The following is a 27,601-nucleotide window of genomic DNA, read 5'->3' as shown; positions in this document are numbered from 1 at the left end:
ACATTCAGGGAAAAAGATGAGAAGCACAAACATTCCTGGGACACAAGTGATAAACCACTTCATCTCATCACTGCCTTCCCCACAGACAACAGCTCTTTATAAAAGCTTGCAGTTTTGCACAAATTGCAGTTTTGGCTAGAGGATAGGATTTTTGCACTATATTCATTTTGCAGAGAGTAGCCTTCCTGTCTTCTGGTATGAAACTGCTTCTTCGAGTCAAGTAATACAAGCTTTGGCCTTTAATCAGACATGGACCATTACAACTTCTTGATAAAGCATTTAGCTTCTTTGTAGATGCTGAAAGCACTGCACCATCATTATTTTTATCTTTGACCAAGGTTTTGCACTAGGCTTACAGATGCCTACAACAGCAAGTGAGTTACACAATGCCAATACAGAGCAGCTGCATTTTTAGCCATATAACTCAAACCCTGGCCCAAAGTTCTCAGAAGACTACTTCAAAAGCCAGTATATATTAAGAGGCCATTAAGTGTGTACCAACAGTGACCCCGCTATAGCTGTAATATAAACAAGAACAGTGGCAGACCCAAGCCTTAGGCATATGTTTAAAAACACTGCAGTAGACTTGCAGATGACTGTCATACCTGGGGAAAGGCTTAAGCACTGTAGTCCAAGATCCAAGGATAAGAAGGGTCACACATCATTTTCTCTTCAAGAACAGTTAACACCATTTCTCCCTATGCTATCTATGAAAAGTGTTTTCTCCTGAATCCACAGTAGAAATGTAGTCAAACAGAAAACTAAGTCGGCCTAATTTTCAGAACTGCAGAAAATAGAACCAAAGGGGACCTCAAAAAGTCATTTTGACAAGTGTCTGCCTTGAATGACATTCCAAAATTAATCTCTGTGCAAACAGTTATGCTGTGGGACTCTAGGTTATAGAATGGCTGTCTTTTTAAATTAGCTAGTCTTTTAGAAAGGGCTATTTGTATGTAAATCTTTTCGTACTAACTTTAGTAATAAAAGTACTACACAGCCAATATTAGACTCCACATATATATGAAATATACACACATACATGTTCTAATATATACATATATTCATTCTTAAAGCAATGCTATGTAAAACCAAACCAGGGCCTGAATATCTATCATATGACTTCATGTCAGCATGACTTCTAATACACAGCTGATGGGCTGATCAGATCCCTGAGGTCTATCATTGGAATTGCTGCTAGTTTTACTTACCACAATTTTAACCAAAAACTGACCTAAATCATGTAACATATCTCTAGGTAAAGGAGAAAGAAAGACACAAACAAAACAAAACAAAACCCACCCACACAGACAAAAAACCACACAGCCTTGTAATATACAGTAAGGCACCTGATAATATTGTTGTTAGTAGCAATTATCTACAGCATCCTAAGTGTACGTAAGCAATCAGGATAAATTAAAATAAGATCATGAAATACAAGAATTGCTGGCATTCAAAAAATAAGTCTGACCTACCTAAGAAGTCATTAAAATGACATGTGCAGCTGTAAATCAGTAAGTGTGCAAAACTATACAGTTTTGCATAAAGTGCTAAATGTACCCTCAGTTTGCACCTATTAGTGTTATGTAAGTTTGTTAAGCTTGGCAATACAATGCAAAAAGATGACAATCTTACAGATGTACCATATCTACCTAGTCTTTCCTCTCCCTTCCTTACCATCATCGACCATCCTTTAAACTGAACATTTTTAAATTACACAAAAGCCTTTTCAGGAATTGTAGTTCAGAAAAATATTTCAAGTATGCCTATCTTTCCACGTCAACTTGGGGACACTTTGGGTTCAATTTTCACAAGTTCCAAATACTTACAACTTCTGCTAATTCATTTGGAGTTGTAATTATTTTTGTCTGTTCAGTATCTCTGGAAAAAGACTGTTTCCTGTTACTCATTTAACTCCCATTTAAGAAGTGCTGAAATCCATATTACAACTTGTCCAGATTTAAGTCTAAGCAACAAGCAGTTACAGAAAAGCAAAGTAACACTTTATCTGACCCTTTAGGTTCATAAAACCAAGTCCTACCATATCTATTCATATAGTCATTATATGAATCATACACAGATCTTTATCACTTGACACACTGAATTCAAGTTATTATAATACAGCAGTTTGTCTTGCAGGCACTGTGCAATACACTTAGAAGTATACAGCGGGTCTCTTCTTTACTCTGTATTTCAGTGATCCATACCGTATCTGAGGGAAAATAGAAATTGAAACAAAGAGCTGAGATCACTTCAGGCAGAAATATTATTTACCTTTCTGCTAATCCAATCTAGTAAGCATCTTTAAATGTGCTTTGGACACTCCACAGTTTCAGTAAAAGAATCTGCCTATGACTGAACAAGATAAAGTTTCAACAGAACTGGGCAAAATACGTAAGTCTCTACTGTTTTCCTATAATTACCCCAAAAGTTTTTGTAAGATTCCATAGAGATTTATCTTGAAGTATCCTTAAATCATGTGACACATGTGAATATAAAGCACTTTGAATCTACATAGAACCTACTACATAGAATCTTCTCTTTGTGGCTTAAAGTCAAAGAAGACTATACGTCTATGGGAAATAAAAAATTCTGAGTCTCCAATAATCCAATTGAGCACCAGATGTTTAAAGTGTGCACAATCAAGACACGCAAATGCAGATGACAATATCACTATATACATCCCATTCAAGGTAAGCAGTTCCTGGAGTCTGGGCTTGGTGATGCCAAAATCAGCATTACAAGCACAAAGTCCATTTCATCTACTTACCCTTTTTCCTCACTTAGCTCTTCTTGTTCATGTTTTTCCTGTAAACACCCCAAAGTACAAAAGCTCCAAGCTCTGATATTGTTACCACATACTTCCTTCTTCATTTAGCATTCTACAACCCAGTTAAACCCTGATAAACCCTCTAAGATTTAGGAAAAAAAAATGTCAAGGTACATTGCTAAAACCAGACTCAATACTTAACCAAGATTAGACTTGCCTCTTTACGGCCTTTAATACTTTTCACAGATTTCATGCTCTGAGTTCTTCGAAGGCCTCTCTGAGCAAACATTTCATCCTCTGAATGTGTCCCCTCCATCTCTTCATCTGTTTTATCATCTCCAGGATTTTTTTCCAGTGGAGATTTGTAACCTTTAAAAAACAGTTTTATAACAACGTTTTAGAAGAAGTAACCGTAACTTTTATATTTCTAAGAAAGCCAGGAGTTTCATCTTTAGCACACATTCTTTATTCTTTTTAAACAATCTAGTCAGTCTCTCAGCTGTTTCAAAACAGTGAAACACCTTGTCTGCCAGGAGCTTGTTGCTTACAATTCTGCCATTTGTAAGTAACAAGCCACTTTGTGCCATAGGTATGTGATGCAGTGGTTCCCCAATTGTCAAAATTTAAACCATCAGCTTTCTACCATCTTCTGCTTTACACTGAACTGCAGAAACCTCAGTGGTCATCTTGACAAGCACTTAAGGGTTTTGGCCACAAGCCCCATGGGAGGAGTGTTTGACAGACTGATCTTTAAAGGTCCCTTCCAATCCAAAGCCGCCTACAATTCATCGGATCTTTCTTCCACTTGCACGCCTCTGGTTATTTAATAACAAAGTCCTTTTCAGATGGATACAATGTTAAAGTAGTTACTAGCAAGGGTTGTTTACATCCTGCGAAAATAGGATCAAGATTATTACCAAAGAGTCTCACTAGAGGGCGCAAACTGCTTAAAAAACACGTCCTGAGAAGATCCTTGGGGTCCAAAAGCCCGGAAAGCCCCATCGTAGACATATCATAAAGCCCCCAAAATGCAGTCTGTTTCTTTCCCCCTCGCCAAGCCCTCCTTTTATAAGGCCATACCAAAACCTACAAGATGTAACAGTTAGGGACACCTTTTAGACTCCAAACCCGACTTCATTTAGGCACATTTCATCTTAAGCCAGTTTCCCTTAGGCTGATTTAGATTCCTTTCCTTTGGTCATTTCATTCTTTTCCTGAAATTGGAATGACAATCACACACTTCACAGCTACTTCACAGAGACTTGAATCTTCTGCCTTCGTAGAGACAACACATCTCTGCCTCCAATACAGTTTCAATTTATCTTCTTCAATATGGAAGCTTTAAATTGCATCCTGACTAAAGGATGTTTGCTGTGACACCAGTACTGCTTTATCTCTAACACCTCTTCTGATGCATCAAAATCATATCTGCCCTCTTCAGATCGAGCATACTGACAGCTCGGTCATGCTATTATCAATGTTCTTCTACAACCAAGTTTTTCCAACTAATTTCCAAAGGACCTCCCAGCTCAGACAAAAACACCCAACATTCTGCTAAGCGCACCAAAATACTGCTACACGGTGCTCCTAACTCTGTCCGTGGTTTGTCCTTTTTTAAAATCCTTAATGCTGAAAAAAACTCTAAGAAATCAGAAAAGGCATACACCAGATTCAGGCCCAGAAGTAGAAACAATAAAACTAGCTCTAAGCTCACATTTTGACATGTGAGATTGAACCTTACAAGCAGTGGTTATTTACACCATATAAACTACTAGCTTTTGGTTTTGGGTTTTTTTTTAAATGGAGTGTTGAGCATTTCCAAGCTATTTCAGATAGATAACTAATGGTCTCTTACTGAGGAATAACCCCTGCAAAACAGCTGCAATGACATCAGCCCTAATGCATCAGATAAATACATGGGCTGTACGCCATGGCTAGTGCCCCCTGCCTTTAGACTGACCTGCACAGGATACCTTCTGGGCTCAATTAACAATACAGATTAGGGCCATTCAGGTGGCCAATTTTTCCTCAGAAACACCATGGGCTACCATTCAATTCCTGGAATTCTTTGTACTCTACAAGCATCACTCGTTCCCAAAATGGAGGAATGAGAAGAAATGATGGGCTTAGGTGAAAAGAAAAGAAACAGAACTATTTCTTTTGTGGGAAATAACTACAGCGTAGCTTCACCACTTAAGAAGGTACAATTGACAACCTTCCACTGAAACCTTCCTTCAAAGATCACAGACTCAACAGCAAAGTGATGATAATATAAAAATAAAGTAAGACCAATAATAAAGTATCTCTGCAAAAATATTGCTCATCACACAATGCACCATCAGCTTTTGAGCACTGATGTGCATCAGTCCATTATGACATCTTAATGCCTTAATTATTCCTATCACCACAAGCCATTTCACATTTTGACCTACCATTAAGACCTACTGAATTAATTTCCATTAATTTTCTCTTCAAAATTTATTGACCTTCCATAAATTTTCATGTTAACTTTTTGTACATTTGTCACAGAAACACCACTTAATCACATATTTTTTTACTTCCAATTAAGGTTTGGAAAGGAACTCTCACCACTAATTGGCATAAGTTAGGAGTAACGAGTATGGTACGACTACACATTTAGTGGCTGCAATAAGGAAATAATTCAGGGAGAATTTCCTCAACTGTCACAATATATCTTGCTCAAGTCAACTCTGTTTAAGTGTACTGTAATTCTTAGAGGCCTTTTCCATTTCTACCAGGAATAAACATATTTCTGCTTTCTCACTTCCGTCTTCAGTAAATTGTTCTTTCAGCAAGGAAAAGAAAAGATAGATACTTACCTGAAGATTCACTTGCAGAGGCTCTGGTTTTCTTTTTTGATTCTGGTAATGTCTGATATGGTCTCTGTCCCACTGGCTCATCTCCTTGTATAGTAGTCAAATCATGCATACTGAAACTTCTCAGTTTCTCAGTTATGGCACCTTGACTCTGAAACACAGTAACAATATCATTAAAAACAAAGGAGAGGTTTAACTTTGCTATTCATTTGGGTTAAGATGTTTAAGCCCATGCTTCCTTTTGCACTACAAAATTCATTTAACATAAGCATGCAACAGATTTGCCTTTGCTTTACTGCTTTAACTCAGGCTTAACTGTATACTGTTCCTAGATGAAAAGGTTACGGAAACTAGCAGTTTCATTACAAATGTCTCATTTCACTCCTTCAATCTGAGCAACTAAAGGCTTTTTGGTGAGGGGAAGTGTTTCAATGGAGATGGGGGGGGCAGGACACAGCACACATCAAAAACACTGGATTCACTTCAAACATGGTATTTCTCCAGCAGTGCTAGGTATTGTGACAGTGTGTTTAACACTTCCGGTTTTAAAAGTGTGGTTGAAGATAAGGATATCCGCTATTTCATATTTTACACTCCACAAATCTGAATATGCATGTGTTAAAAATACACTCTGCAACATTAACTCAAGTAACTGAGAAACTGGCAGCACTACAACAGCTCTAGTTGTCAGAGACTTGAAACCACAAACCAAAGAGGTCCTGCCTGGACTACAGGCTATCAGGTTCTCATACTAACATAGCTATACTAGCATAATCCCAGCCCAAAATCTAATGCTATAGGTAAGAATAGATGACCACATTTGGACATTAGTGTTGTATTCCTTCTCTGATTGGCTTTACACCTTTCCTACCTGGGACACACAGAAAGTTCCTCTCTGGAAAGAATGGTCATCAAGCAGCTTTTCATCTTACACCAGATAATGTTGTTACTAAAGCACTGAAGATTAATTTATCGTATAAGCAACTAAAAGTGCAAGCACATTACTCAGTGTCATGTTAAAATACCATTTCATTCTTTCCTTTCTGGCATACGAGTGAAAAAAAGTAACTGTTTCAGAAGAAGTTTAACATGCCTGTGCATTAATTCTCCTTGGAGCAAGGGTTCAAGATTTCATTTAATTCTTACAAATGAAACAACATTCTTTTATTCTTACAAATGAAGCTTTTAAGTGAAAATCCTCATTTGAGCAATATGTTAGCTGGCAGCAGCAGCAATCCACACACCTTTCTCTGCAACAGTACAAGCATAAAGCAGTTCTTGCACCACTGGCCATAGCCATTTGCTCCCACCCTCATGAACAACTGTTTGTGCATGGTAGACCAGCACACTAAATTATTCCATATTAAAAATAGCTATGTGAAGTGAAGAGACACTACTGATACTCCTTAAGTATACACGGCTACCAAAGGGGGGGGCAGGGGGAGGAAAGGAACTTCATATTAATTTTCTAATGACTAGTAATTAGTACAGCATGTAAAACTAGGTGTGCTACACAGGCCATAAGAACTTTAATTCTTGCAAAACCATTCATACATTGCCACTATACCATAACAAAAGAAGGTTTTTGTATGAGAGAAGTGGAAGCTTTTCCTTTTCTAGTTCTTCCTACATACATGCAGGATGACTGATGGGTCTCAAGAACATAACTACAGCTCACCTTTGAGTAAAAATGCACTACAGACAACATACAGTCTGTGTGTAAACTATTGTAGAAATTCTTAAGTTAAATTTATTCCCTAAAAGGGCTTATTTAGGGCAGGTCTGCCCTGCCTTAAACCAGGAATCCTGCCCTTCCACTAATTCACCTCTTGCATTGAAAAGCATTTGCTCAGTAAACCAAGTCAGGAACTGGCTATGCCTGAGAACTTACAGTCAGCTGCTAGCATACTATAGCAGAGAACTGGAGAGACAGGACTGCTTCTTTTGACAACAAGTAACAGCTTACAGTATCTGCTACAACACATAAGACAGTTCATCAGTCTACAACCACTGTGTGAAGATAAACAACTGGACTCGGGTTTCCACCACTGAACACTTATGAAAGCATAAGATGGATTCAGCTGGTTCTCAGCAGAATCCATAGAAATAGTTAGGCACAACCCTGCTCACTAAGTGTGGACATAATCCTCGATTCTTCCAGAAGCAGAAATATAAAAAGATACACCTGCCTAGAAGTTGCAAAGCGAGTTCATTCATCACGTTATATACTACAAAAAGACATGTGGAAATTGTACCAGATAATGTAATTAAAATTATAATAACTAACATGCTAAGAAGTCACATTATGAGCCTGTATTTCCTATTCCATTATAAATATAGTGGCTACATCCAAGCTGGAAACATTCAGTCTTATTTTTCAGTGCAGCTTTTGGATACAGGATTTTATTCTTTGAAGAGGGGGAAAAAAAGTCAACTATGTGACATAAAATAACATTGTTTCCTTAACCACTCTGCACTCTTGCTGAGGCTAGAGCTCCTGTGGTGTACTGCCTCATTCAGGGAGGAGAAACGGATTCATACAATGGGCCCTTCATTCCAAAACTACTTACCAGGATGGAAGGTTTTACTCAAGTTACACACAGTGAATGTTAAGAAGTTTGAAAGGATACATATACAAATAAGAGATGCAGCACACACACCCCAAGAGTCACAGTAGGAATAGGGACTGCATAACCACTGCTGTACTGCACAGTCATGGTCACATGTTATACTAATCCTATGCAAGTACTCCCTACAGTCTCCCCCAGTCTCCTGCCTGAACGCAGTCTCCATTCCAACCCTACAAAGATCCAGTCTAGCCAAATCAAGATTGATTTCTACTTCACACCACTGCAGGTCAGCTGGAGGCCCCATTTTAAGGCGTTTTGTGTATTTTAATTGTGAAAAGAAAAAAAAAAACTGCAACAAAACCCAACACATCACTATGCTCATACAGCACTTAATATTTACAGAGTCTTCGATGTTCCATGCTCAGAAGCAGCAGATAATTGCTTTCTGCTGAAACAAAGCATTCCAGATCTGGATTACCATCAGCTCAGAATGAATGGCTGAAAAATATTTAATACCCTCTACTGCAGGAAATGTGAAAGTAACATTCACATTTAGAATATTAATGCATTAAGAAATCTGGTATCTTGTTTCAAAGCTGAGAGAGTTACTAGTCAGAGCTTGGAAGGAAGATGTTTGCTCACAAAACAAGATAGAGCAATCCAATTGCAGGCGGACCTGAAAGGGGATCTCCCACATCCACATTCATACCATGGGCATGACAGCAGCAATCACCTCTCCCCTGCCATACAGAGAGCCCCAGTATGCTGCTCACAAGAAGATGACAGAGCAGTGGCCACTCCTCCACTGGTGTCCCATTATTTCAACAGTTCCTACCAGTAAGGAAGGAACACAACAGGCTACATCCAGCCCAGAGGCTGCCAACTAAATTACACTACAAAAGATTGAGACAAACACACAACTACAATGCAGGCAAAAAAAGCACAGAACAATTTCAGTGCTCAAGTATCTATGTAAGTGAATGCTCACGAGATGAACCACAAAATTTGTGTTATCTTAAACAAAAAGCAGGTCTTAAAGAATGAGCTTGTTTATTCAGCAGTATTTCCTAAAACATACAAAACACTTTTGAAAGACCACATTCATTAGAAGTGACCAACCTGAAACACTAATTAAAGTTGTAATAGGTTTCTAAATCCAGTTTCTTATAAATATAGTCTACTTAAGAGACTCCTTTTGAGACTACTCACTCTAGTAAGCTATTAGTATGCAGTCTCATCAGCTGACCCTCATAGATGAAATGCCATTCTCTATTTTGTTACTGAGCATGTATTTTTATAGTCTATATGCTTAACCCAGGGAAGTTGCTCTAACCAGACACCACACAGCCTCTGGTGCATGGACTCTTCTTGTTGCTTAAATTGGACTTGCACCCTCTCAGTAGTCAGGATCACTGAATAAAGCTGCTTGCCTTCATTGGACAAGTTCTCAATGGACTCTGCATCCACAGAAATGCTTGGAGCTTTGTGGCTACAGAGCTGCAGTGTGCAGCACCCACATTCCCAGCTGTTCTCTCCCTGATCCAGACAGGGAATGACTTCTGTTCCCTCTCAATCTGGAGAGGGACTGCTGTCCGGTGAATGACCTCTGCAGCATGCCAGGCAGTCCCAACAGGGAGGAGGGATGAAAGCAGTATTGCTAGTGAGCCGAGCTGTTCGTACTGATACTGGCTGCATGCCACAGCTGGCTGCAAGGTACCTCCTTCCTCTGCCATGCCTTGAGTGGGAAGAAGAGAGGAAGTCTGTACAAGGCCTTTAGACTAATATTCAACCAGCAAAGAGGCAGTAGATCCAGGATGACTCAAAGACATGCAGAAACACAGCCCTCAAAATATATTATCATCACCACCATCAAATACTACTTTACAAATGAACAATAATCGCGTGGCCTCATTAAGAAGGACAGTGCATGTCACAGCTTAATCAGCAGCTGTCCCACATGTGGTAATACAGAAACCAGTTTTCGCTAGTAACTTGAAAAGTCAGAATTTATGTGTTGGCAAAAACTGGAATGTACAGGTAACTAGGACCTCAGAAGATCTGGAAAGCAGATGCATCAAAATACAAGATATATCAGTTGAACTTAAGTGTTGTAGATACAATTTCCACATATCCATATACTATTAAGCTGAACGAGCTCCAACAACTTCCCTGTCATTAAAGGCATCTTGTTGCTGATTATTTTAATCCCAAAGAAAAATTTTATTAATAAACAGGAGAAGTCAGCCAAGACCCTACTTCATCGCAAACTTCTGGAAGAGGGATTTTACAAAGATTTGTTTTCTGTTCATGATAAAATAAGTAACACAATTTATTTTGTTAATGCATGCTATTTAGCAGGTTTTGAAACACTAAGTTTTACGTGAACAGTGGCTAACTAGTGCCAGCTAAAAATATCAGTATAGGAATGTAAGTTATAAGCCATGACTCCTGCCAATTACATTTCAACTTAAGTACAGTGGAGCAGGTTCAAACCTATGTCAAATTTCAGTAGACTGACCTGGCTGTCTGCTCCAGCCTCCCCTGCAGAGCCAACTAGCCTTTTAATTCCTTTGACAGCCCCTGAAGTAAACAACTCTTTCCCACGCTTGATCTTGAAAATATTCCAGAGAATTTCAAGCAATTTTATCACCCTCCAAGTTAGCATAAGCAGACATTGTAATGTCTTTTGCTTGGACACTTCAGTGAACAGAAGCTTTCTTTGGAGCTCTTGTATTTAGCCTCCCACATTCTCTACTCCTAATTTAAGATCTGTCAGAATAAGCATTCCTGCTCCTGAAAAGTTATGAAAGTGTGTCTCCTTCCCATCAAAACTGATCCCACTAGTAGGATTCCATTCCTGAAATCCTATAGCATGCTCCACCAGCTCATGCTGAAGGAATAATCTTTTCACCTGCTGGAGGCAGCAGTCAACTCTCGAAAAACAGGGAACAAAATGAGGAACACATGCATTGTCTCCATTTGCTTGCATGGAGCAGTCACGCTCAGATGTTTGGAATGACAAGCTAAAGAGAAGTTTAACATGCCAAAATACAGATTTTTAGAGAGTCTCCTCTTTCATACTGTTTAAATATCATGTCTATTTTAGGTCTTCAGTATTGTGGTGGTCATTTTGCCCAAGCATCTCATCTGCACTGAACTAATTCTGTACAAATATTCATGAGCATGTTTAACAAGTTTTAACAAACAGAGCAGGCACCTTGCCAGTCACAGCTGAATGGCAATGAAATCTAAACACACACATTCAGGAAAAAGTTACTCATTATTTCAGTAGAAAGTGGGAGGAGATATTTGTGTTATTTATTTAACAATATTTCTGTAACACCATAAGGATTAACAAGAAATAGAAAAAAATCTTAGCCAGACAGCCAGACACAAGGAAAACATAAGGATAATTACAGGTGCACACTGTAATAAATCATAATTTGCTGTTTGGCAAAGAATTTGCATTTTAGCATTTAGCCTAGTTCTTAAACATTTTCCCCAGTAGAGTACTTTAAGATTTTGTTTGTTAGGTTTGCTTGGGTTGAAGGGGGAGGGGTGTGCTTTTTTTTTTAATAGCCTTTTTTCACTATTAATACTTTCATTCCTTTAGAGGTGTACTCCATTCTAAATTATTTCATGCCTCGAGGCAATACTGAGAGTTCAAATAACAAAAAAGAACTGGTGATCAAACTGAATCATATTCTTAGTATTTTAGGCTCATTACATCCATGTTTTTAAACTGCCATAAAGTGCCATTTTATGTTGCCACCCACATATATCTTTAAAAAGAGAGAGAATGGACAAACAAGAAACGCATGACTTTTTCCAAACATTTCTGAGATAGCATTTGAAAATGTAGGTTTTTAGAGATGTCTTTGATTCATAAAGTCAGAAGTTCACATACAAGCACAGAAATACAAGTTAAATGCCGGCTGTACCTACTTTGACATTCAGGGACCTCTACACAGACCAGCTTTCTGTCATCTACTAACAGTGTTCAGGTTTCCAGCCCTGTTACTATGAACATAGCAGTTTCATTAATTCCCAGGAAGAAATTTATCCTGACCACCTTAAAACTATCATTTAACTGATTATACTAATCTTTCTTTCCATACTTAATTTTTGTGTTTTGGTTTAAATGAATATTAGGCAGGATACACGCTGCCTGAAGTTACACCCCTTTTGTGGGCCACAGGGTGTTTACAACCTCACTTGTAAGCTTGTATTTTGTTTTTCTATGAGATTCAACTGAAGGCCATGAGTTTTGTAGGAACAATGACAGGTTACTTCATGATTTCATGGAAAGTGGACAAAGCAAGAGTATGCTAAAGAGTAATATGCAAGCTTATGCTTAGTGTATTAATTTAATAATTCAGCCAATGAGTTGCAAACAAGTTAATTGTGTCAAGATAACTTTTATCTGTGCTAGCAATCTTTCATGCCTTACTTCAGATGTGGAGTTACCTCAAGTTGATCGGAGAAAAACAGCAGAAAAGCCAGAAATCCTTTAAATAGTTTGTTTACAAACAAGAAAGCATAACGGAGACAGAAAAGAAACAAGTCATCTTTACAAAAAGCCTGCATCGAAATCTCCATGGTATCTTTTGAATTACAGTAAACTGATCCCCATTATCAAAGAACAAGCTATCTTAAAAAACAAATATAGGATGAGGAGTAGAGGACTGCAACCCTTAAGTTGTGCTCCAGGTTTTCAATACATTTGCAGAATCAAAATTTTTGTTAAGGAATGGCAAATCCTCAGTATAATTACACCAGTTTAGATCAAGGAGAAAAGCAATTAATGCAAGCAGAAAATTACCTTTACAGCGGCTGTTACTGCAGCAGTTGCTGCCAAATTCAACCCTTGCCTTCCAAAATTCACCATGGTTTCATAGCCTCTTTCTTTGGCTTGTACGATGTACTCGTCAATCTCCTAAAAGCAAAACACACTGAAATTTTAGAGGTCTATGCATAAGAGAGTCACATTACCCCATAGTATTATTTTTCCATCAACAAAGAACAGAAGGTATCTTTAAGAAAGTATTTAATAGGACAATTACTCTTGCCTTTGTATACTGATGTTTCATTCACTTATACTCTCTGATTTAAAAGAGGATGTGTGGTCAAAGAAGATAAAACTGATCGCTTTTGCCCAGTACAGAAACTTGGCAGTTACATAGCAACTTCCTTACAGAGAGTAAGCTTAACTTGTAAGGCAAAAGGTCTTCAAGAAATGCTTCACGTGAAATCAGAGAGCTCCTTAGAAAGCAGAGTTGGCCCACAGAGAACTTCTGAAGCCAGAGTTCTGACATAGTTAAGTACCAAGCGGTCGTGACACTTATCCCCAGCTGTGGTAAGTGCCTAGAGCTGGAGATGAAGGCTTCAAGGTAGTTCACAACAGGTAGAAGACTACAGGTAAAAATCCCTTTATTTTATGAAGCTGCAAATGGTTTACAGTTCAACCTTCAGAAGGTCAAGATGACCTTACTGTTCGTATCAGTGGCAATCATGTAACTACCTGTTTTGCCTAATAAAGGCCAAGCCCAGCACTGACATTTATAAATGCTATTTTTTGTCCTGTGAGGTTTTCCAGTGGTAGTCTTACCACCTTTGCTAATCACTCTTTCCACACATCCAAACAGGATATGGAAAAAGAGCTAAGCAGATCTGTGGCCCTGTAATACTTTGGCTAAAGCTAAATATCCTTTAGCTATTTTCTGTTCCTGAATGGTCTTCCCTTAAACCTCAGTAGAAAGTCTCTCCTCCTATCCTGTCAGTTCACAGAACAGAGAAGTCAATGTCATTTGTCCTGAGAAATGTTATTACTAGGTTGCGCTAGGAAAAGTGGTAACATGAACAGTTGTTAAAAATGCATTCATGCTTCTGCGCAAAGTACTGCACATGTTATTCCAGGAGAAAGTCAAACTAAATCACTTCGACTCAACTGGGCTTCCCAAAGTGTACTAGGTAGACCAGAGATCACAAAGCTATGTCAATAGAAAGTAGTACATTGTCTGTTCATGCAAGTCAAACTGAAGCATGTATATGGACAGACATATGCAGTTGTCTCTGCTAATCCAAGTTTATGCTGCCTGGCAAAACAGTAACATCCTGATCTGCTTTTATCATGTATCTAGCAACAGTTAGTACTTCAGCATATGGTATTTCCATATTAGGCATTAAAATGTAAGAAGTAATTTCTTACCCTTTCTTTAGAAGAAAGAAGTGGGTGGAGAAATTTTCTGTAGATTAAACTTGCCCCTCTAGTATATGGGGAAAGAAGCCAGATAACAAAAGCTATCTTCAGTTCATAGTACAGTGGAAACCTACAGAAAAGTTAAAGGTTGCATGAAATCAACAACTGCGTTAAGAAAACGCATAGTAATTAATCACCATTAAGAGATTTCTTCAAAAAACACAATTACATGTTAACATATAGGGTTCTTCACATACAAGAAGTTATACTAGACAAAAATTAAATATGGATTTAATTGTTTTAATTGACTGCAATGTCATTTAATAAATGGGAACAGTTAATATACTTGCTTCACATTATACATTCCTGCACAGAGAAATTAGTCCATCCTTGTAGGAGTTTCATTCTGCTATTCAGTTTCTACAGCAAAGGTGGAAGCTTTATAGTCCCTACTTCCAGTGACACTGTACAGCAATCTTGGAAAACAGATGTTACTCTTCACAAACACCAAGATCTTTTCCTGGGAAAAAGAAAGGACTACCAACAAGTACAACTTCCTTATAAAAATTAAGTCATTGCAAATTAAAAACATGAGAAACAAGTATGGTTTCATCCAGAGTTCATAAAAAGCAGGCTCTTACCAAGAGACTGTTAGGTCAGTTATTGTTTCAGTAACAGTATAAAGAGCAAACACAATCCAATACATCATCCAGCGGACCTGAAAATAAAAACGCCATCTTCAGTAAGAACTCTGATTTCATCTTTATACAGAATACACTACACACTGTACAGTCAGTTCAGAGCTGTCAGAGCAAGACATTCAACAGTATCTCAGCCTGCATCAACTGGGTTTGAAGTGAAATCTTACAAAGGTCCTAAGGGTTTTCTGGTCTTAAGTAGAATTGGCAGCAACTACAACAAACTAAGTGAAATGGCTGGGTCACAACCTCACCTAGGCTGGCTTCACATATTATATTCTGTCTTTACAAAGTTTCAGTGACAAGAAAAGAAAATACACTGCAAAGACCACTATATTATCACAAGTATGCAGCACAATTCCCACTACAGCACTAAAGGATATTTCACTCTCTTCCACACTAATCCATGTTCATACTACACACACGCAAGTCAGCATTAGTATGTCAGGTAGCCTTGCTTTCATTTCACGATATAGATTATTCAGCTACACTCTGCAGTTAAGTTCCACATGTGTGCTTAGCATTATGGTATTAACATGGAGCAAGGCAGGAAAAAGCATTTTCATGGAGATTTAATTTTATGCATATGCCAAGAACCACAAAATTATTGTTAACAGGAGAGCTCACATGTAAGCATCTTAATGCTTCAGGGGGTTACATTTGTATGCTTTTTTGTTTTAAGATTTACTCTATACATCATTGTTTTGAGATCAGAGAATGCTCTTAAAATACAGGTTCTAGTTTTGTTTTCTAGCAGTTAACTGAATCATTCGTTTTCCTTGAACATTTGTTTAAATCTGATTGTCTAAACTGATTACATCTTCCAGAATAAATATTATAGTAGTAGTTCCATGCATTTGTCTTCTGTACGATATCAGTGGCCAAGTGCAATGTATTTCCAAAACAGGTCAGTGCAAACCATCACTAATTATTCATACTAACTGAACGCCCACATGTTCTTAAAACTCCAACACTACCTATGCTAGAATAAAACCAAAACAGGTAAAAACAAACAAACAAACAAAAAACCCAACAAAACAAAACATCATCCAAAAAAACCATCTTTTCATTTGTAATATACAGAGTACTAAATCTTTGGTATACCCACAAAGCATTAAACTCTGTAATTGTTGAATTCATGTACTCTCTTTTAAAAGAGGGAACATACATACTTTCCTACAGAGCACGTTGTTTAGACAATCTTCACTTTTAAAACAACCTTTTTTTGAAGTGGACTTAAGTACTCAAAACCTAATGCTACACTGCTGCCTGTTTCATAGCCATCCATTATGCTTTAAAAATCACTTCCTTTGTCACAACTTGAGACCCATTTATCTTAAATGCTTTTCTGCATTTCAATTTGAAAAGAAGCTCAGTCATGTGATGACATTCTTCACTTCAATCTCTAAAAGGATTTAGATATTTCAGGCTTGAATAAACTAAGACAAGGTATACAACAGCTGAAGTCATCTCTGACAGAACATGTGGCATTTAGACTGGTGACCTTTCCATGAACCAGAGTCAACACCTGAACAAAGATAAAATTAACATCCACCCTTGCTCCATCAACCTAAGCATGATGCAATGGACTTCTTAGGATGCCATGCAAGACTGATTTCTTCCCCTCCCCTAATATATTTTTATCCATGCTATTAATTCTTGAATCAACATCTATGTATCCAGTTTGTAACACTAGAAGTGAAGTTTCTCTTGGGCTGCTAGGAACAGTAAGAAATGTTTTGCAGAAGAGCACATGAGATCATGAGTCCTGCTGAAGTCTGGGCAAAGATTCTCAAAAATACAAGCCAGATCATATTGTAGTACAACTAATGCATTAGGTACCAAAGTATCCTTGACAACAATCCGAGTGATTTTCAGGATTTTCATACAGAGTGGTGAAAACAAGAAGGAAAACAGAAGGTCCTATTTGACACTGCCCAGACTATCATCTGCTTAACTCTTAAAGATGAAGTTACAGAAGCTTTGATAGAATTCTGCTTTTTATGCCAAAAGAGAGCTTATAATTTGTTTTGTTAAGCTTCTTTTTCTACCATTCAACTGTTAAACTCATCTTTGGTGGCTTTGGCTGAAGCACATCTTTCTAAGTCAGGATTTTGAAGCCAGGATTTGAGAAGACTGGTGGTTCGGACTTTGAAACTACATTTCAGAGGCTTATTACCAGCACTTTGGTGTAACACAGTGAAAAAAGTCCTCAAAAGATATTAGTCAACACCATTAAACCAGGGCAATTACAAGAACAAATACATCTTTTAAAAGGCACAGATCCAAATTTCCAGAACTGAAGTCTGTAAATCTTTTAGATTACCAAAACCAGAAGTAACTCTTCTCACCCCCTGAAATAAATCTTTAAACAATCCGTGGCATCATGACCTACACAGCAAGTGAAGATATCTGCACTTTGTGTTTGTTTTTTTTACCGGTGGAAGGGGTAAGTAAATAATTTCACTGTTACAAAGCTCTTGCAATCCAACAAACAAAAACAAGTGGCTCCTGAGCCACATATAAACCTGGAAAGGAAGATGCACTTGGCCCATTACACAGCTGGCAGCAGAGGTGTGCCATTTGGAAGGCTGTAGTTAAACCTCCCTGAAAGAAAACTGACCCAGCTGGGAAGATGAAAGCCAAGGACTGTCTTCAAGATATATTTGGACATTCAACCCAACCAGCAGTAGAGTGGCAATTCACTGATGAATCAGTGCCATTCCCTGCCTGTGGAAAAGTCACTGTGATGGGTGTCATTCACAGAATCATAGAATAGTTCATCAAGCTTAAGATCATCAAGCTCCAACCCCCCTGCCGTGGGCAGGGACACCTCACACTAAACCATGTCACCCAAGGCCTCGTCCAACGTGGTCTTGAACACTGCCAGGGATGGAGCATTCACAACTTCCCTGGGCAACCCATTCCAGTGCCTCACCACCCTAACAGGAAAGAACTTCTTCCTTATATCCAATCTAAACTTCCCCTGTTTAAGTTTTAATCAGTTACCCCTTGTCCTGTCACTACAGTCTCTAATGAAGAGTCCCTCCCCAGGATCCCTGTAGGCCCCCTTCAGATACTGTAAGGCTGCTATGAGGTCTCCACACAGCCTTCTCTTCTCCAGCCTGAACAGCCCCAACTTTCTCAGCCTATCTTCATACGGGAAGTGGTCCAAGTCCCCTGATCATCCTCGTGGCCCTTCTCTGGACTTGTTCCAACAGTTCCAAGTCCTTTTTATGTTGAGGACACCAGAACTGCACATAATACTCCAGGTGCGGTCTCACGAGAGCAGAGTAGAGGGGCAGGATCACCTCCTTCAACCTGCTGGTCAGGCTCCTTTTGATGCAGCCCAGGATACGGTTGGCTTTCCGGGCTGCAAGCACACACTGAAGCCAGCTCATGTTCATTTTCTCATCAACCAACACCCCCAAGTCCTTCTCCACAGGGCTGCTCTGAATCTCTTCTCTGCCCAACCTGTAGCTGTGCGTGGGATTGCTCTGACCCGGGTGTAGGACCTTGCACTTGGCATGGTTATACTTCATGAGGTTGGCATCAGCCCACCTCACAAGTGTGTCAAGGTCCCTCTGGATGGCATTCCTTCCCTCCAGAGTATCAACCGAACCACACAGCTTGGTGTCATTGGCAAACTTGCTGAGGGCACACTCAATCCCACTGTTCATGTCAGCAACGAAGATGTTGAACAAGACCAGTCCCAACACCGATCCCTGAGGGACACCACTCGTTACTGGTCTCCAGACGGACATTGAGCCATTGACCACAACTCTTTGTGTGCGGCCATCCAGCCAGTTCTTTATCCACCGAGTGGTCCATCCATCAAATTGATGTCTCTCCAATTTAGAGACAAGGATGTCATGTGGGACAGTGTCGAATGCTTTACACAAGTCCAGGTAGATGACACCAATTGCTCTACCCCTCATCTCAGCCCCATGAACATTTTGATGCAACTGCAAGTTCAGGGACTGCTCAAAGACCACATATAACTGAAAAGCGGTGTTTTACACTATGAAAATACACAGTTGGAAAAATAGGTTTCCAGACTCTACTAAAGCTCTTGTGTAAATGACAAGCACATCTAAAATGCCCAAGAAAGACAGCTAAGTGATAGCTAACTGGACAAGAGGTAAGAATAAAAAAAATCTGAGCATTCTACAAACTTTTTTTCTTTTCCTAAGAAACACATAACAAGAGATAATGGTAACCTCTTAAAGTGTTTTCTTCTATTAAGAGTTTGAAACTGCTATCCTCTACTTAGCCTGTGGATCCCTTCTGAGGGAGTGGGGAGGAAAAGCAGATTATTAAAATTCTTTGCATTACATACCCTCCTGACAGGGTAAACTAAGCATGAGACAAAAAAACTTTTTTTTTTTTTAATCTCCCAGAAACTTCGGTCTGGCACACACTAGCTCTATGGGCACAAGTAAGCTCTAATCAGCTTGCATCCAGAAACCAGAAGTATGAATACAATGTACACTTTGGAGCCCTGATGGAGCAATCAGACTACATGCAAGACATACAAGGGGAACAACAACAGCTACTGCATTTTACTACTGCAACCACGTACAAAGCAGAGACATCATACATACAGACAGCAGCATTAGGTCACAGCTACAGCTGCCAAGTTGAAGTGAAGGCACTGACTCCATCCTGAGTCAGGAAGCCAAGTTAAGAACAAGGTTCAGGAGAGAATATAGGTTAGTTGCCAAAAGGCTGCCTCTTAAAACAGGGAAGTAACTCAATGACTAAAAGCTCCTTGTGACTGCAACTGGGTAACATTCTTGTGGTAATCATCATTGCTTACCCTGAAAAGTAAATAATTTAACAGATTAATTCTAAACTGCAGTAACTACAGCAATTGTGTTTTTCTCCACCTTACTTTTCTGTCTGTTCTTCTTTCCTCCCCATCACCTTAACCAAATCTTTTCCTTCTCTGGTTACATTTTTTCCTCCTCGTTGAGGAAAAATAGATTAGCTACAGCCACCCTTTTTTAGGGTTGATTTGAATCCCCTACTGAGCTCTATAAAAATGACAATTATACTGATATTATTCTTCAAGTGGTCACTGAGAATCAATTTGCCATTGCTTATACTATAGGTGTTAGCAGAACTAGAGAATCTTTATTCCACTCCCACCCAAAAGTGCATTATTTTGGGCACTTCACTGAAATGCAGTCAACGCTTTAAGGATTATGTTTAAAAATCCTCCTAGGAACATTTATATGTTTCACAGCATAATGTGTTGGGACACATTTCAGCAAAGTCTGTGAGAAAAAGTCTGAGAAACCTTACCTTAAATTTAGCCCTCCAGACAAAATCCCAGGATTAACACTAGGCTCACACAAGTGTTGTATCTAATACTAAGTTAGTCAAATAAAGATTTCATGTGATTTATTTCATTGTGTAACGAAAATTTCAGAGTTGTATGCCAGCGGAGGCATGTAATTAAGCAATTAAAAGGAGTGTGACTTACATATTCCTTCACATTTTTTGTCTTCACAGCTTTGTATGAGTAATATGCAGGATACAGCATCCCAAACACCAGTCTATTGGAAAATAAAAAAGAGTATTCAGAATCTGTTATACTGTATATAACAGTGACAATACATTATTAGGGCGATGCAGCCAACTTAATAAAAAGGAATCCCATTCTCTAGTTTGGAAAAAAAAAACACAAAACAAACCAAAAAAAAAAACAAATAAAAAAACACAATGTTTCAGGCTGCTTGGAGGAAGTTTAGCAATACACAAAATAGAGTAACATGAACAGAAAGAGGCTACATGCCCTGAAGACAACAAATGGTTTCATAAGACTGCCTCTAGCAGATAATGTAAAACTAGCAGCTCTTCTGGTTCAGCACAAGTAAAACCAGTCCTGCAATCTCCATACCGAAAGACTGTTTACACACTGGTAGTGTTCTCAGACTTAAAGAGCCTCTAACAACTATAGGTAGGTAACCAGAATCACCTACTTTTATCAGAGGATAAAAAGCAATTTTAAGACAAGATTAATTATATTATTTAACCTCCATTTGCTAAAACTCTGCAGCAAAAACACATGGAAATGGAAGCAAGTAGGAATTAAAAGTTTTGCTCAGACAACAAGTTTCTGCTAAAATTCATCAAAAGTAAGGTGCAGAGGAGGGTGAGAGGGTGCCAAGCAATCCATACCAAGGAAAGGATCGGAAAAAAAGAGATCTGCTAACTTCGTTACAACACAGAATTTTCTAGTTAAGAGTTTTGGATGTAGACTTGTGGAACAGTTTTTATGAGAAATTGTACAGCAGTAGTTGACATATCCTTGACAAATGCAAGATCTCCACCTTTTATTTCACCAGGATGTTACATTTTGTAAAGTCAAGCACCTGCCTGCCCTTAGTTCCAGCAAACAGCAATTACGCAAAAGTCTGGCTGCATCTTTGCAACATCACTTACAACTTGCTCAGGAAGAAACTGCAGAAATATGTGGAAGAAATTTATATTTGTAGGGAAATCCAGAGATCTAAGAAAATTCGTAATTCTTAAGTAATTCAACTTCCCACCGTTCGGCAAATGAAGGTGCATCACATGGGTTTGGGGATTTGTTTGTTGTTGGTTTTATTTTGATCAGAGCCTACCTGGGACAGACCTGACATGTGAGATTTCAACTCAAATGGCTGAATTTACTGAAGTAAACAATCAACTAAATTTTTTCTTGTTGTGTCAGGTAGTTTTAAATGAGTGGTTCTACCTACAGAGCCATTGCAGAAGACTGCATGATTCTACCAAGCTTTACTGTTAAATCCAGAAAAGAATTCTAAGACCTTGTAACCTACTCTACTGTTTGGTTGTTGTTGGCTTTTTATAAGCAACTACTCAAACAGCCTCCATCTTCTACAAGATGTTATTTGCAAAGACTATCACAGAACTTCCCTAGTATGCAAAACATCAATGCGATCTGAATTCAATCAGTTTGATATACACCGTTTTCCAAGCACCACTCTGCTGTGTAGGTAGAAGTTTTCTGCTTCATAGGAAACCAATTTAGAGTACTAAAGTCATCTCTATGTACTTATATATGCAAGTGAGGGAAAAAAAAAAAAGTAGGGAATTGTTAACAGCAAAGGTGAGATAACTTCTGGAACATCACAGATACCATAGAGAACATTTCTCCATCTTGAGTGCAAGGCAAACACATGGGAGGAAGCCTGTTGCAGGGGCAGGGGAATACTGGCAGAGGTACTATAAATGCTACAAGTGAGGAAGGAGGATGAAATTATGGAAGCAGAACTGCAGAGCCCTCTATGTTTGAAAGGGTCTTGTGAAGTCATATAGTCCCATCTCCTGCTCAAGCAATAGTCACCATCAGATTTGGACCAGGCTACTTAAGGCTCCGGACACTCTGGTCTTGCAGATTTCCAAAGAAATATTTCACATCCTCTCTGGGCAACCTGTTCCAATGCTTAATGAGCCTCCTAGTGTGAAGTTTCAATTATATCCAGTCAGAACCAGAAGTTTATAACCATTGCCTCTCTTGACTGAGTAGCACAGCAAGAAAATGCACCTGGCTCTCCTAAACTCAGAAAAGTTACATAAGATTGTTAACAAATCTCCATTCTCTCTTCTGGCTGAACAAGCCCAGCTCATTTAGACTCCCTTCAGAAGCCATCTGTTATGACTATCTTGGTGGCCTCCACTGAACTTCCTCAAATAAATTAATAGCTTTTTTGCACTAAGAAGCTCAAAGCTGGACAAAGTCAAATGCATAAAACCTCACATTTACATCCTCATCCTCTCCTGAATGTGTAATATGTGTATGTTTCCTTCATATTTTCCTCATTATCTAATTATAAAATTCAACTTCAGAAAAATCTCCAAACACTGAAGCATATATTTTCTTACCTTTAAAGAATAAAAAAATTATAAGAAAAATAATTTGCTTTATTTTAGGACAATAAACAAATTAGTACCTGATTATAAGTAAGAGTCAAAGCTAGTTAATCATGTATAGCTCTTTTCTAGGATGCATTCACTTCTACAACAAAAGACTAGATGAAAACATATCTTGTGGGGCACATTTGCAACTTCTGTATACATTGGGCCTTTACCCATACAACAGAGTAAATGGCCGACAGCAGCAGAGAAGCTAAAGGGCACTTCAAGCAGTCCTCCACTAGGTAAGATTCCTCTGTAGTGAGAAGGGACAATGCACTGCAGATTACTTGAAACAATACTGATACAAAAAAGCATAACTGGTGTACCATAGCAGCAATTTAAAACCTGGATCTGGAAGCTCAGAATTTCACAAATCACACTAAACTAGAGTTTACAGAAGATGGATCTTGAAGCTGTTATGGACAGGCAAGCTGCTATCCACTGTGGTGGAGTTTACCTATATGTTTCAGATGTTGAAATGCCTTCTGAAAGAGTCCAGACTACTTGAATTCCAGTTCAGCTAATCTGTAGAAGCCTATCCAAATACAGCCATACTACAATCCAAAGACCTTTCATCCTAAGGCCAAGAAAAACAATAGTCAGAAAACCCCAAATGGATTTATTCCCAACTACGAGAAAAGCCTGACAACGCAGGTTAGAAACCTCACTTCACCCAAATAACAGAAGATCTGGAAACAGAAGGAACATTAGACCAAACACCCTTAATTTTAATAAAATTCTTTAGACGATAGCTCTTCCCTTGTTCTGTTTTTTTGTTTTGTTTTGTTTTTTGTCCCTGTGGAATATCCTGTTCAGCAGCCCATCAGCTCTAACAGCTCTCACCTTTCCCTGTTCTCCTGGCTGAAATTATAACCATTAAGTATCAGAGATAAGGAAAGCCTTGATAATCCTAATAACACAACACAGACTTCATAAAGGGAACAAACTTACCTGTTCAACAAAAAGATATAGAAGAGGTTCCTGAACACCATAACCACTACTAGCTGTCAAATGGATGCATAATTACATGCCAGCAGTTACTGGTCATCTATGCACATGCCCAAATTGTCAAAAAACAGTCCAAAATTATTTAAATAGCTACCAGTGGCCTGCACATGTAAGTTTCTTGCTATGAAGCATACAATATAGAAACAGTTTGAATCATTCACTTAACAGATTTTTTTGTCTGTACTTTTCCACTCACTTTTATGTCTAGTGGTATCACTTCGACTGAGAAAGGAGAGAAAAATTATATTTTTAAAAAAAACTGCAATTTATCCTCTGAATGTGCCACCCTCTCAAATCTGGTAGAAACGAGAAATTGGACAGAACAGAATTTTGAAAACACTGCTTTGGAAACAATTCATTCTCAAGCAGAAAGGGTATTACAGTAACAGTAAAAAAAAAAAAAAAAAAAAAAATCACAAGTCTAAGCTAAGATGACTTCAAGTTAAAAGAGAACACTGAACACTAGCAGAAGATAAACACAATAAAAGTATCAGGTTCTCCACAAGTAGTTTAGTTTTTATGTTACTTGATACTGGTTAAATCAGGAGTCGGTAAGATCCCTATCTCAGCACTTTTATTCTAGAAATCACTTTTTAACCACAAAGGAAAAAAAAAAAAAAACCAAAAACTTACCACCACAATGTATCATGACTTATTAGTGTTTAACACTGCTGTAACACAGAACTGTTGGGATAAATGTCACTTCCTCACTAGAGGTGTGTAGACAGTACTAAAATGAAAAACATCAGCACATTTTGCCAGCAATAATAGGAACCGGTATCCAAAAGCTTTTACTTCCTAGCTGCCAGATCTGACATTTGAAGTGTGACATAATGCTGCTGCCAGCTCTGACATCACTACCTCCTTCACGTAGGCAAAATCATCTAACCTCAGTTAAAGCTACCGGGAAATTTAACAGTAGAAAAGCCTGTGAGTGTAGCTGAAGGTCAACAAATTCACTTTTAAGCTCAATCTATACAGGACAGATTAGCATACAGGCAAAAGAGACATCACTGCAGCTGCCTGAAGCAGAAACATAGAACAGGAGCAGGCAGCCTGGACACAGTCACTATCATTGACACAGATAGCTACAACAGTGGAGCATCTTCCAGTAGTTTTCCCATTCACATCAATGCCCCCCAAAATCTCAATGTTGTTAGCAACACCTACCGCTACGCATTATAAGTGCATCCCTCCACTGGTATGTATTTCTACAGTAACCGTACAGCACGGTCCATTATTCCAAGGATTGCCAAATTTAAAAGCTCAAAGCGTTCTTTTTAAAAGAGCAGTCTGTATTTCACACTGAGTATCTACACACTGCACTAACATAGCAGACAAAACCACGGCCAGTTTCCACAGATGGAAACAGATTTCAGCTGAGTGTGATGTCACTCTCTTTATTTTACTAGTAGATATATGAATAATACTGCTTACCAATGTAATTTTACTGCCACTTGTAGGCCTAGCTGTTTCACTTTTTCAGCTGTACTCAGCAACTAATGTAGCATTCCAGCTTTGGTACAGCCCCTTCCTCTGCAGACATTTTGCTCCTTTACAGAGATATGTTTCTCAAATACACCAGAAGACTAAAATAATGCAATGACAGAAAAAAAAAAAAATCAAAAAGCCTTGAAATCTGAATAAAACAATGTATTTGTGTATCCATATAGCTGTATTGAAACAAACATGGCCTACTGCCTGTATTATCACATAATCTACAGTCTCACAGTTCAAACAGCTTTAAAGTGCACAACTATTTGAGAAACTCATTTTTGAAGCAAAGCAACTGAGTTTTTATTTGACTGACAACTGAAAAAAACAGTCACCTGTACAAACCCTACTCTGGCACTGAGCACATTTAACCTGCACAGTAAACAATTCTAAAGCTAATGATAAAAAGGGGAAAAGGAAAAAAACAAAAGGAAAAAACAAAATAAATGAAAGCCACCAAGTCTTCAAAGGGACTACTTGCTTTCAGACTCCCAAAACAATAAGCCATTAGAGTAACAGTGCATCTAAGACTTCAGTCTGTTCTCATTGCCAGAGTTGCCAAGTAGTAAGAAATAGGGTTTGGCACTTTATTCTTTTGTTCCTCTGAAATGCAGAAAGGCAAGGGCCACAGGTGCTCCCTAGTAGTAAAAGCCATTCCGGAAACACTGTTCAGTAAAAGATACTTTGGAGACAAGTATCTCCCTGCTAAGCTCCCTTTCCTTAACAAATCTGGCAACAGAGATGACACCGATTTGTCCACTCACTGACAGACAGACCATCTTGGCACAGACTGGTGCAGACCCAGACGTCTGCTAATGTGTCCATCTACAGTGGAAATACACACCTACATCCTCAAGTACCACCTGACAGCATTTGGCAGGTTGGAGAATAAAAGAATCCTCCCCAAAATGAATATAAATACCAACATCTGATACACTTCCTTACTTCGCTGACCATGCCCAGTTCCCCTTCCCAATACTAGTCTTTACTGCAAGTTATGATAGAAGCATCTTCAATGCTTGCCATATACAAACAGAGGGTTTTCTAAAAGCTGATCAGCCACCATGGAAACATCAGAAGTAACACAGATGACTCACAGCTGTTTGTGGTATAAAAGCCTTAACTGTACTGCAGTATCTATGCAGAAGTTAAGCCTGATGTTGTCAGTATGCCCTGGTTTCAGCTGGGACAGAGTTATTTTTTAATTCCTAATAGCTGGTGCAAGCTGTGGTTTGGCTTTAGTCTGAGAACACTGTTGATAACACACTGATGTTTTAGTTATTGCTAAGCAGCTCTTACCCTGATCACGGACTTTTCAGTCTCTCATGCTCTGCCAGTGAGGAGAGACACAAGAAGCCAGGATGGAGCAGAGACAGGACACCTGACCCAAACCAGCCAAAGGGGTATTCCATACCATAGCACATCATGCCCAATTAGGGAGAGTTACCTGGAAGACACTCATCTCTGCTCAGGTTGGGCTGGGTATCAAGTCAGCTGGTGGTGAGCAATTGTATTGTGCATCACTTGGGTTTATTGTTGTTTTTTCCCTTTCCCCTTTTGCTTTTGTATTTTCTTCCCTTGTTACTTCCTTTATCATTACTAGTATTATACTGTACTTTAGTTATTCAACTGTTCTTATCTAAACCTGTGGGGTTTACATTCTTTCAATTCTCCTCACCCTGCCATTTTTGTCCTGAATATTTTTGAAAGGCACTACACAAAACTGAAGTCTGTCTCTCCAGCACTTGACAGAATTCAGTTCCCTTTTGCTACCATACAACTCTACAACACTAACCATAATCTACACTAAAAGACTATGTATTCAAGTACTTACAAATACATTCAGAGCAAAATGCTAGTCTGGTACCGTGACAGGAGAGCCTGAAGACAAGATCCTGAACCTCACACTAAACTGTATCCTACATTTTCTTCCAGCCCTCACGTTGGGCAAGGAGCAGGGGACATCACATAAATCCCACTAAAAGAATGTATCTGCTAAGAGTAGCAAGCTTAAACTCAATAATTCCTTTACCAGATTACAGTTACCAGAAGGCAGGAATGCCATCAGAAACAAGTCTGTTAAAATCTTCATAGCATTC

At 38.7% G+C, this 27,601-nt stretch overlaps 1 protein-coding gene across 1 annotated transcript in view; it reads right to left on the bottom strand.

The window, feature by feature from the left end:
• Window positions 1-961: 961 nt before the first annotated feature.
• The window catches only part of REEP3 (receptor accessory protein 3), a 41,391-nt gene continuing 14,751 nt past the window's right edge, over window positions 962-27,601 (bottom strand). The window contains exons 2-8 of the mRNA XM_057421545.1: window positions 20,560-20,632; window positions 15,015-15,091; window positions 14,383-14,503; window positions 12,997-13,110; window positions 5,608-5,755; window positions 2,985-3,136; window positions 962-2,209 (exon numbers count right to left, since the gene is read on the bottom strand). Coding sequence (XP_057277528.1) covers window positions 2,153-2,209; window positions 2,985-3,136; window positions 5,608-5,755; window positions 12,997-13,110; window positions 14,383-14,503; window positions 15,015-15,091; window positions 20,560-20,632 — 742 coding nt within the window. The 3' untranslated portion in view covers window positions 962-2,152. The remainder of the gene's footprint in view (window positions 2,210-2,984; window positions 3,137-5,607; window positions 5,756-12,996; window positions 13,111-14,382; window positions 14,504-15,014; window positions 15,092-20,559; window positions 20,633-27,601) is intronic.

This window comes from Pezoporus wallicus, unplaced genomic scaffold (genome assembly GCF_028554395.1).
Source record: "Pezoporus wallicus isolate ANWC-B61680 ecotype Strahan unplaced genomic scaffold, APGP_CSIRO_Pwel_v1 contig_4816, whole genome shotgun sequence".
Taxonomy (NCBI): domain Eukaryota; kingdom Metazoa; phylum Chordata; class Aves; order Psittaciformes; family Psittacidae; genus Pezoporus; species Pezoporus wallicus.
Note: the sequence above shows the minus strand (reverse complement) of the source record. Positions and strands in the feature narration are given on the sequence as shown.